At 33.7% G+C, this 12,974-nt stretch overlaps 1 protein-coding gene across 7 annotated transcripts in view; it reads right to left on the reverse strand.

Moving 5' to 3' along the window:
- Positions 1-12,974, reverse strand: part of SNTG1 (syntrophin gamma 1) — an 865,152-nt gene that overhangs the window by 188,175 nt on the left and 664,003 nt on the right. For all 7 annotated transcript variants that reach the window (XR_011543069.1, XM_070630619.1, XM_070630623.1 and 4 more), the window contains one exon: positions 4,308-4,437. Coding sequence is in view for 6 of the 7 variants with exons in the window: in XM_070630619.1 (XP_070486720.1) it covers positions 4,308-4,437 (130 nt within the window). In the remaining variant the exon portion in view is untranslated. The remainder of the gene's footprint in view (positions 1-4,307; positions 4,438-12,974) is intronic.

Raw genomic sequence — 12,974 nt, forward strand, 5'->3', positions numbered from 1 at the left:
AGATCATCCTGTATTATCTGAGCAGGCCCTGAATCTAATGACAAGTGTCCTCATAAGAGACACAAAAAGGAGAGTAGGTACCCAGAAAAAGAGGTGATGTGAACATAAGGGCAGAGACTGTAGTGATGTGGCCATGAGCCACGGAAACCAAGAAATGCTGACAGCCACCAGAAACTGGAAGAGAAAAGGAAGGACTCTCCCCCAGAGCCTCCAGAGGGAACACAGCCCTGATGAGAGCTTGATTTTGGACTTCTGGTTTCCAGAACTGTGAGAGAAGAAATTTATGTTGTCTTAAGCTACCAAGATTTTTCCCTATTACTATATAACACAACTCCAACATTTAGGGACTTTACAAAACACTTACTATCTCATATTTTCTATAGGTCAGGAATCCAGGTATGGATTAGCTGGGTCCTCTCTCTCTTTGAGTTTTTCACAAGGTGATAATCAAGAGTCAGTTGAAACTGCAGTCTCATCTGAAATTTTGACAGGGAAACATCTACTTCTAAGCTCACTGTCCAGCTCACAATTAAGAGGAGAGGATTGCATAAGTGTATAAACACCAGGAAGTGAAGATAATTGGGAGCCATCCTAGCTTATCAAAGTCTGCCTACTGGCCCCCAATAATTCATATTTCTTCTACATGGCAAGTACACTTACCCCCTCCCAAGGTTCCCAAAAGATTCCTCTCATTACAGCATGAGCATATTTTAAGATCTTCAGTTATTTAATATGAGTTGATCATAGAAATAAAAATTAATAACTTTCTACAGATATTTGATCATATATCTGATGAAATAATGAAAGGTAGAAAAAATATAAAAAGTATTAACATGAAGCAAATACTGTTTTACAATTCATGAATTTTACCCTTATAAATCTATTCAAGACTATTTTACCTAAAATAACAGCAAATACCCAATGGGAACTTGTTTAGGCTTTAGCTGGAATTTACCCCACTAAACCATAGCCTCTGTCATTTCTCCCTTTCCAATGTGCAAGCATATAATTGAAGTAAAATGAATGGGCTTCTGAGCAAGCACAGATTTTAGACAAGTCCCTAAAGCATCCTCTTCTAGTATATACCATTTATTAAATGCATTGTAAATATTTTGAAGCCACCCTGAATAATTACAAAATAACATTAAAATAATAAGTGTTTGAATATTTTTAACCATTACATTCAACGACCTTGTGCAAAAAGAAAATTTTCAGATAACAACTATAATTACATGCAACTTCCACATGAAACAGGTATAAAATCTCTCTGTTTCTTGGAATTATTACTGCTGGAATTAATGAGCAAAGAGAATAGAAAATGGTTAGTGCATTGTTCCACTGATTCTAGCACTGGGATTTTTTCTTTTTTCTTGCTTTCTTTTAACCTTTTCTATCTACTCTCCAATTGGTCTATACACTAAAACATGATTCATTATAAAAAAATTTCTATAACGTTACGATTTTAATATTTTTTCTTTTCCTTCTAATCATTACATGTGCATCATTTAAATTACATGATTTTTTCTTTACTTAAGTTATTTTATATGTGTTTTCTAGTTGGCCTCTTTTTCAAATTTATTTTTATGTATGTTAATCTCTGGAGTGGAATTTTCTTAGATATTTATGTCAGTATTTTTCTTTTTGCACCTACTAATAGCAGGTAAACTATTCAAAGTCAGATTTATATAAGCCTAGATGCCCTTAGAATATTTGCAAATATAGAAAAAGTTATACATCATTTTACAAGGTATTATTTCTCATGTATTTTTAGAATCAAGATATATTAAGAGAACTAGAATATATATCTGACCATGATAAACAGAAGTTTTCTAGCTACTCTGGATCTGCCTAATTTCTTTCTTCATACTAATCAACCATATCAACTGTATCATCAATGCATTGTACCTTTACTGAAGTCAATGTAACTTTCACATATTATTAACTAACCTCACATATTGTTACTATGCCTAATAAGTTTTCCACATGCATGTAGCACTATATCTATATGAGGGTATGCTGTAATCATTAGTACTTTTGAGTGAGAAGTGATTTCAAGATCAAATGTTACGTGATTAGAACATAAACACAGCAAAGTGGAAGAACAACTAGGTGACCTTTCATACAGTACCATTATCATGCCAGATGTGTGTATGTCCAAGCAGCTAAAACAACGTAGGACAGAAAGATTGTCTGCTTTCCTAAGATTCCTCGTGAGCACTTATAGCAAGGATGAAGAACAAGCAGTAAAATTTGGCTTGGCCTTCTTTGTGCCTACAGAGGATAGAGACCTTCACATCTTCACTCTTTTTTTAATAAAACATTGACTTTTCATATGCTTGCTTTCTGCACCACAGCATTCTAACTGAACATACATTCCAAAGAAACAATTTTCACAAGAGTATTATCAGGATTTCAGGTCAATGTCAATTTGGATCTATGTAAAGAGTAAAACATTGGATTTAAAATTTAACATGCTGTTCATTTAAAAAAAATTTTGTCATATAAATACCTAATCTGGGCTCATTTTGAGGCACTCTAATTATTGCATGTAATGAAATAGAGAGTCAATACTTCACAAGGTATTTTTCTCTTTTCTTTAACCCTAGTACATCCCTATAAGGGATGGAAAGGATGAGGAGGAGACGCATGATCCTCAGACAAGAACTGCATTTCTGTTGTCAGTCTGAAATCTCTTGTCATCTACTGCAATTCCAATATGATGATACCACAAGATTCGCAAAGATTGAGTGTTGGGGGAGTCATTCTTGCCCAAGCCAGACATGCCCTGGCCAGGCCTCCTTGAGTGATGTCCCTGGGTAAGGCTTGGTGTAGTTGCACCTATTCAGGAACCGTGAGAAAAACCCACCTGCCTTTATTAACACTACAGCAAGGCACAATTTCACACATACCATATAATCAAAAATTAAAAGACAGGATGATACCAAGTGTTGAGGTGATCTGTACACAGAGACCTGTCAGGCACTAAGAGTAAGGGGGTAAATTACACAGCAATTTGGAAAACATTTGGCATTACTAGGAAAAGATGAATATATACATATCCCATGCCTATCGATGCCACTCCCAGATAATCCCTTCAACATCCACCAAGGAGATTCTTGCATTGCCATGTATGACAATATTGTTGTCTTTAATGGCTGAGAGCCCACCTATTTTTAAGAGAAAAATATTTGTCACATTCTTTCTTAGATTTCAACACAAAATTTGTGCAAAGATACTTGGGTCCAAAGGGTTATTTATGTGAGGAGAGTTTTGTATGTTTATGAGTCAGTGAAAGAGTTATACATTTCTGCTTGACCTTTTGTATATTAGACCTCTGAATTTTCCTTAGGACTTCTTAAATACTCCAACATAGCATAGGACAGTTGCAGACAGAGGAGAGTATTAAGACAAAAGCATGGATTTTATCTAGCATTTTCTTAACCAGAATAATCTTTAGTTAAGATCAAATATTCTTTAATGATCTATATCAAAACTCCACGAAACTAGGTTTAAGGTTTTGCATATTTTGTTAGACTATACTTTCCCTGGAAGCAAGAAGGAGAAAGGATTGATTAGGTTATTAAAGAATCGTGGCAATGAGAACATAGTGATAATAAAGAGACAGGAGGGGGAAAGGAGAAAAGGTTGAGTAGAAACACAGAGAAGTAGAGAAGCCATTACTAGTAATATAGACATAGCTCTAATGGTCAAGTTACCACATCCCAGAATGATGTCTTCTGACTGTTCCTGTGCCAGTGTAGTCCCAGGTAAGGCCTTCAGTCTCTGTGCTAAATCTTTTCATCCTTCCCTTCTACCCCTTCAGACATGCCTAGCTGCAATTCTAAAATCACTAAAGGAAAATCTATAATACTCTCTTGAAATTCAGTACTGTTTCAGTGCAGAATGTTTTTATGAATGCGTATATCTTTATACATACATAGATATTTACATATATATGTTTGTGTATATATATACACATATATAATTACATATGCATGTATATATGTATGTTTATATATGTTTAGTAATTACATGTTAAATATATATTTTCACTTATGTAATTAATGTAGATGTTTAGGATGTTTGTGAGTGGAATCCTACATTTGAAAGTATTCTTGAACTGATAAATTAGGCTGAAACTCTCAGGACAAAGTGATTTTCTTTCAGTAAGTATTCTAGAATAGATTTCATGATTGATGTTCTTAAAAAAACACCAAGCAGTTGATGCAAGGTTACATATAAATATTGAAGAAATTTCCCAAGGCTGAGAAACTCTACGGCCAGGGACTCCTTGAATCACTACTTACGTTGTGCTTTGTGAGGTTTGAAATATTAGTTGCTATTGCTTGTAGCCAGTCAATACAGTCTTCAGCAGAGAGGCACTGAATAATCCCACTGCAGACCCCATCCACAGCAATGACTTGAAAAGCATTCTGCCTGTGGACATGTCAGAACAAATCAGATCAAACCATAATCTCATTTATCTATTTTTAACTTGAAACAGTATCTGTTGAAAAGCTCTTCTTTCAAACAGTACAGATGCAGCTTCAGATTCACATTTGCTTACTTTTCTTTGTAAATATCTCTGTTTTTAAATGGAACACTAAAGATAAACTCAGAAAACATATAATCTTGAATTGATAGAAAGTATCTTGAAACTCAGATAAATTTGGAGAAACTTTGAGATGTAAAATATGTATTATGTAAATAGGAGAATATCTAAAACATTTCAGAAAGGTTCTTTTCCAAGTTTACCACAAAATTATATAGAAGTTTATCTATTATTTCAGCTACCATCATCTCCTCTTGACATTTTTCAATGCATTTTCTGATTAACAAAGGAAAGATCACAAAAAAAACCCCACAAATATTAAACATCATTTTTAAAAAATCACTTGATGTTATGAGCAGTAGTATTTTGCCCGTTATTAAAACACTTTTAATCTCAGTTTATTTATCTTCTCAAAGATGGTTCGAGACAAGAGGTTCATAGCTACTCCTCAGGTCCAAATTTTCATGCTCTAAGTTTATGTGAATGTCATGCATTTCACTTACAACCAAACTTTTCTTTAAAATGCAATGGCCAGTCTAAATATCCCGATGGTCTTTCGTTGATTTGTTGTTGCTGTTGTTGGAGAAAACTAAATGATGCCATTCTAAATTGTTCACCAAAGTGCTGTTGAATTTAAAGCAGCTCCCTACAGCTTTAATGATTTACCTTTTTTTTTCCGTATCAAGGTTTCATATGTTCAGATATAAGCTTAATGGACAGGAATTGATAAAAATTCCAAAATGAATGGAAATAGCTAAATGCCTCATGCTTGAGAATTACTCTGCTGTGCAATACAATGCACTTTAGAAAATACACAAACTGTATTTAAATCCCAGCCAATCATGAAGCAATAGAAAAATTCTGTAGTTCAATATTCAAAGCTATGCAAATTGTATAAATGTATGTATTTTTCTCCAAATAATTAACTTTTCTGTCACTTTTGAGTTTTCTAACTAGGTATTTTTGGATATTAGACATGATTTCATTTCCCCAAACACCAAAGGACACCCCCACAGAGCATAAGTTGGGCTCAGTTTCATCACTAGGCCTGTGGCACTCTCCCTTCCCACGAAACCAGTCCATCGTTAGCTTTTAGCTTCTGAGGTACTCTGCATCCAAATTATTAATATTTTTGAAGAAATTTGCTCTCATGTCCTTGCCCAAGCTCTTTCAACTGATAACAGGGAAGCATTCAAATATGCTTTTTTGTTTTATCTTAAAAGTACATGAAAAGCCCATAGGAAGTACAATTATCGTCCGTCTCTTTGAAATAATGTTCTTCTCAATTTGCGACAAGATAAATCATGCATGCCATGAAAAGAATATTAAAACTTTACATGACTTTCTTAGCTTTAATTTTGCTACTCAACAGTAAGTGAGACATTTAAAATATCCAGACAGCTCAACCGTTCATGAAAAATGAGAACGAATTTGAGTTTAGTGATATACATTTCTTTCTGCTCTCTGATTATCATAACCATTGCTCCATGTACCATAAATTAAAGCATGTCTTGAAAATATTTTTCTCTCTGCTTTAAATGAATCATGGCTAATTAATATTTTTCGCAGATTAAAGTTAATTCAGCAGATTAAATCTGCATCTATGTAGTCATATATGTTACATAGTTCCTACACAGAGTAATTCTGAGGTACTAATTTTTTTATAAATCCAGGCTTATATGTTCATATATATTACTTTTTAAATTCTGTTTCAACTTTTCAGGTTGATTTGACGGAAACCCTTTCATGAACATAAGCATAGCAGCTGAGCAGTTTTTTTGCTTCCATTTGACCTCTTACATAAAGGCTGATAGGTTACAGTCTGGGTCATATTTCTGCCTCTACTGTTAAGTAAATGACAGCATTAGGCAAATTAGTCCACTTAGTTGTGGCTCAATTTCTCTGAAAGGAAAATGAGAATAACGTACTTTACATATTTAACAAGTATTTATGGAGTAACTTGTGGGATCCAAATACTTTCCCATATCACTGGAACTCTAGGAATAATTTTCCCTTGAATAATCCAGTAATGTGTCATTTTAATTGCAATATTTGAGAGTGTTTAGTAAGAATGTCTCCACATGGACTTATTGTTTCATCAAGCACTTAGGAGGAACTGCAGTGCTTTTGTTTTTATTTATAGCTTTTAGAAGATGTAATTCTTTTACTTGATAGAATCAGTAATAGTTAAAAAAAGACCCAAAACTTCTTTGTTTCCTCTTATTTGATGGTATACTTTCTGAAATCAATAGACTCCATATCCATTTGTCTAGTATTGTGAGATATTAAACCTTAAAATTTGTAGCAGTTTAGAAGATACTTAGACAAAATTATGATACTTAGTACCAACCCCCCCATACCTGCTGAAAAAGAGTTGCATAATTAAAGAGTTTGATACTCTGAAGTTTTGAGTTCAGATTATTTTTTCCACTCTTTGCTTAATATTTTTTATATTTTTATAAGGATTCTTGGTCATTGCTCTGGCAATGAATATTATTCTCAAAATTTGCTGAATTTCAATGTAGGTTTATTCATTAAAAATACAAATTTAGTCTTCCTTTGTATGATAAACATACCGCTCACTATAAAAATTCACAAATAACTCTCAATATAGCATGCATACACATAGATATACATACATTTCTGATTCACTATTGATTTTATACTATATGAAGATATAGGTGGGAAGATGTTAAATTTGTGAGTAGTGAATAGGAGAAAGCAGTGAGAGTAGGCATTTCAAGCACAAAGAGCAAGAGCTGCAGAGACTAAAATATGCAAATTTGGAATGGCCAGATTGCCACATCCATGAGGAGGAGTGTAGGAGATCAGCAGGAAAAAGCAGGAAGGCTTGGAGTAGGAGGCCTTTGTATGTCATGCAAGGAGCTTAAAGTCCAGGGAAACACTGCTGAACTTTATATAGAGGACTACCATGGTTAGATTTGTGTGGAGTGGGTGGTCCTGTTAGACCAGTTAGGATAATATGTTATGGAACCAAGATAAACGTGTGCTAGTGAGAATGAAAATGAAACAATTAATTCAAGGGATTTATAAAGGCATTAGAAAAGATGTGATTTAATGACTGCTTTTTTAATGAAATATGAGGGAGAGGATAGAGTTAAAATTACTCCAGAGTTTTGGATCTTACTGGTTGAAGTGTTTAGATAAAAGAAAGAAGGGAAAGCACATATTTTAGACAAGAGATAATTAATCCAAAATCAAATTTAAAAAGCAGCATGAAGAGTGTGACATGTTGAGAGAAATGTGGGTTGTTTGGTTTGTTGCAACATGGATATGAGGAAGAGGCAAGCGAAAAAGTTGGCAACAAAGTAAAGCCTAATCATTTAAGATCTTTGCAACCATGCTACAACATTTCTACTTGAAAGTTAACATTTAATCCTGCAAGTCAGGGAGAGCCAACAAAAACATTTGAGTGCTGAAATGACAGGCTCATATTTGTATTTTAGAAAGATCTAGCAGCGGTGGTGAAGAAGATGGAAAAAATGATAATGAAAGCAAGAGTAATGTAAGAAGCATATTGAAATATTCAAGATGAACAACGATAAGAGTCTGTTTCAAGAAAGTGGTTCACTCTGTATGTAGGTGAGAACACTGACTCAAATATTATTAAAAATAAGCCATTTACTTGATTTGGTTATTAATTATTTGGGGAGGTGATGAATGAAAAGAAAAAATAAAAAGATACACTCATGTTATTGATTTCAGCAGTTAACTCTATTTCTCATAGACTTCAGTTCACAAACAGCAAATTCAGGATTGTTTCTGCTCCGCATATGCTACCTTGGTTCACTAACTCTTCATATCTTTTATCATTCAGGCTCAAAACCTAAACTGCTGGATGAAGTACATGAGGAGCTCTTCCAAACCATTTTGTTACCAATTTTCAAAAGTTGAAATTCACCAATCTGTTTCATTATTTGAAACATGATAACTCATCATTCCCTAAATAAGCCCTGTACCTTTATGCAACTGTCCGTCCTCCCAGTATTCCCTTTGTCTGAAATGCCTTTCAACCTCACTCCATTTATTATCTACAAGGTTGTGTCAAGTAACAATTTTCTGTAACTCTCTGACCTCTAATTTCTCTGTGTATAAAATGAAGATGGCAACTTTTGTCCCACATACCTCACATTTTTAAGACTTGTTTTAAGAGCAGTTTTAGGTTCACAGCAAAATTGAAGGGAAAGTAAAAAGAGTTCCCATAGACTCCCTGACCCCACACATGCATAGCCTCCCTGATATCAACATTGCCCACAAGACGGTACGTTTGTTATAGTTGACAAACCTCCATTGACACACATCATTATCATTCAAAGTCCATAGTTTACATTAGGGTTCACTCTTGGTGTTGTACACACTATGCGTCTGAAGAAATGTATAATGACATATATCCATCATTATAACATCATACAGAGTATTTTCCCTGCCCTATATATCCTCTCTGCTCTGCCGGTTCATTCCTTTACCCACCACCATCCCCACCCCTGGCAACCACTTTTTATCTTTGTATTGTCTCCCTAGTTTAACATTTTCTAGAAGGTCATATGGTTGGTATCATATGATGTGAGTAGGCTTTCCATATTGGCTTCCTTCATTTACTAGTATGCATTTATAGTTCTCCCATATCTTTCTATGGCTTGATAGTTCATTTCTGTTTAGCTCTTAATAATATTCCATTATCTGGATGTACTACAGTTTATTTATCCATTCACCTACTGAAGAACATCTCACTTCCAAGTTTTGCAATTATGCATAAAGCGTCTATACACATTTATGTGCAGGTTTTTGTGTGAACATAAGTTTCAACTCTTTTGGGTAAATGCCAAGAAGCATGATTACTAGATCATATGGTAAAAGTTATGTTCAGTTTTGTAAGAAACCACCAAATGTCTTCCAAACTGGCTGTACCATTTTGCATTTCCACCAGCAGTGAATGAGAGTTCCTATTGCTCCACATTCTCATCAGCATTCAGTGTTGTTAGCATTCTGGATGTTGGCCATTCTAGTAGGTGTGTAGTGTATGTCATTTTTGTTTTAATTTGCATTTCCCTGATGACATATGATGTGCGGCATCTTCTATATGTTTATTTCTCATCTATATATCTTCCTTGGTGAGATATCTGCTAAAGTTTTTGGCCTATTTTTTGGTTGGGTTGTTTGTTTTCTTACTGTTAAATTTTAAGTGTTCTATGTACATTTTGGATAACGGTCCTTTATCAGATGTGTCTTTTGCAAATATTTCTCCTAGTCTATAGCTTGTCTTTTCATTCTCTTGACATTATCTTTTATAGAGTAGAAGTTTTTAATTTTAATGAAGTACAGCTTATCAATTATTTCTTACATAGATCATGCCTTTGATGTTATATCTAAAAAGTCATTGCCATACCCAAGTTCATTCAGGTTTTCTCTTCAGATTATCCTCTAGGAGTTTTAAAGATTTTGTTTTACATTCAAGTCTCTGATCCACTTTGAGTTAATTTTTGTGAAGGATGCAAGGTTTTTCTGTAGACTGATTTTTTTGTATGTGGATGTCCAGTTGTTCCAGCACCATTTGTTGAAAAGATTCTCTTTTCTCCATTGTATTGCTGTTGCTTGTTTGTCAAAGATCAGTTGACTATATTTATGTGAGTTTATTTCTGGGTTCTCTATTCTGTTCCATTGATTTATTTGCCTATTCTTTTGTAACACCATGCTGTCTTTTTTACTGTAGCTTTTTAGTAAATCTTAAAGTCAGTTTGTGTCAGTCCTCAAATCTTTCTTCTCCTTCAATATTATGTTGGCTCTTCTGGGTCTTTTGCTTCTCCAGAAAATCACAAAATAACTTGCTGAGATTTTAATTGGGATTGCATTAAATCTAAGATCAAGTTCGGAAAAACTGACATCTTGGCAATATCAAGTTTTCCTATTCATGAACACGGAATGTCCCCTATTTATTTGATTCTCCTTTGATTTTGTTCATCAGAGTTTTGTAATTTTCTGCACATAGATCTTTTATATATATTTTTTACATTTATAACTATCTCATTTATTTGGGTGCTAATGTAAATGGTATCATGTTTTTACTTTCAAATTCTGCTAGTTCATTGCTGGTATATAAGAAAGTGATTGACTTTTGCATATTAATTTTGCATTCTGCATCGTTGATATTTTCACTTATTAGTTACAGGATTTTTTTGTTGATACTTTTTGATTCTCTACATAGATGATCATGTCATCTGCAAACAAAGACAGTTTTATTTCCTCTTTCCTAATCTACATACCTTTTATTTTCTCTCCTTGTCTTGTTTAATTAGCTAGTATTTCTAGTACAATATTGAATAGGAGTGGTGAGAGGGGGCCTCCTTGCCTTGTTTCTAATCTTAGTGGGAAAGTTTTGAGTTTCTCACGATTGAGTATGATGTTACCTGTAAGTTTTTTGTAGATATTCTTTATCAAGTTGAAGAAGTGTTTTTCTATTCCTAGTTTACTGAGAGTTTTTATCATGAATGGATGTTTATTTTGTCAAATGTTTTTCTGAATCTATTTACATAAGCATGTGATGTTTTTTCTTCTTTATGCTGTTGATTTGCTGGATGACATTAATTGATTTTTGAATATTGATCTATCTTTTCATAGCTGGGATAAATCATACTTGGTTGTGGTATATAATTCTTTTTATACATTGTTGGATTGAATTTGCTAATATTTTATTGAGGATTTTTGCATATATGTTCACAAGAAATATTGATCCATGTTTGTTTTTTTCTTGAATGTCTTTATCTGGTTTGGGGATTAGTGTAATGTTGGTCTCATAGAATGAGCTAGGAAGTAGTCCCTCTGCTTCCTTCCTTTGAAAGAGATTGTAGAGAATTGGTATCACTTCTTCCTTAAATGTTTGGTAGAATTCCTGACTGGATCTCATGCTTTCAACTTTGGAAGTTTATTAGCTATTTATTGAATTTCTTTAATATATATAGTTTTATTCAGTTTGCCTGTTTCTTCTTGTGTCTATCAAGGAATTGATCCATTTACTCTAGTTTGTCAAATTTGTGGACATAGAGTTGCTCTGAGTACTCCTTTATTAGCCTTTTAATGCCTGTAAGATCTGTAATTATGTCCCCTCTTTCGTGTCTGATACTAGTAATTTGTTTTCTTTCTCTTTTTTTCTTAGGTAGCCTGGCGAGAGGCCTATCAATTTTACTAATCTTCAAAGAATCAGCTTTTAGTTTGGTTTCATTGATTTTCTCTATTGATTTCCTATTTTAAATTTCATTGATTTATGCTTTAATTATTATTATTTCTTTTCTCCTGTTTACTTTGAATTTTATTTGTTCTTTGTTTCTAGTTTCCTAAGGTGTAGACTTAATTATGGATTTTTTATCTTTCTTCTTTTCTAATATATGCATTTAATGCTATAAATGTCCCTCTAAGTACTGCTTTCATTGCATTGCACAAATTTTGATAAGTTGCATTTTCATTTTCTCCAAAACTTTAAAAACATTTCTATTGAGGTTTTATTCCTTTGATCCATATATTATTTAAAATCATATTGCTTAATCTCCACATACTTGGGGGTTTTCCTGTTATCTTTCTGTTATTCATTTATAGTTTAGTCCCATTGCATTCTGAAAGCAGACATTGTATGAGTTCTATTCTTTTAAAATCTTTACAGTGTGTTTTATGGCCTAGAACATGGTCTATCTTGATGAATGTTCCGTCAAATTGTATTTTGAAGACTATGGACTAGGCTTCTTAAAACCTAAAAATCTGTTAAAAATGTTGTATTATTTTTACCTGTCAAAATCCAACTCAAATTTTAAAAAGGTAATTTAGATGCCACCTATTCCATGATGTTTTCTATAACCCATGTATTTGGAGGGAATCCTTCCCACCTGAGTGCTCCCAGTCTTCCTACTTCCTTTACTGTAATACTTGTTCTCTGTGGTATTTGCTACATATCATTCTTTCTTAGTAGACTGCCTCCATGAAAAAGGGTCTCTGTGTGTTACTTTCCATTGCTCATAGTACTGGCACAGTGCTAGTGCCCTGAGTGTTTAATTGGTCAGTGCAAAAATATCCATCCCCATTTTATTTTAACAATCCGCTGCTTTTGATAATTTGAGATCTGCTTGTCATTGAAGACAGTTTGACTATCAGACTTAAATTCCGACATTTCTGTTCTTTGACCATAATCTCTTCCTTTCCATCATTGCGTAATTAACTTTTTCTTTTTTGTCTTTTTTACCCCTTCCAATTGTCCTTCTCCATAAATCTATTCAGGATATATCTGTGTTCCTCCCTAGACTGAGCTCCCTGTTCATCCATATCAATTATGTGGTTTTTTTCCCCACCCTAAAATTTTCTGTCATTTTGACCTCTGGCTGTTTCTACTTTACTAATTCCCAGCTCTCAATAACTTCAA

This window comes from Equus przewalskii, chromosome 8 (assembly GCF_037783145.1).
Source record: "Equus przewalskii isolate Varuska chromosome 8, EquPr2, whole genome shotgun sequence".
Taxonomy (NCBI): Eukaryota; Metazoa; Chordata; class Mammalia; order Perissodactyla; family Equidae; genus Equus; species Equus przewalskii.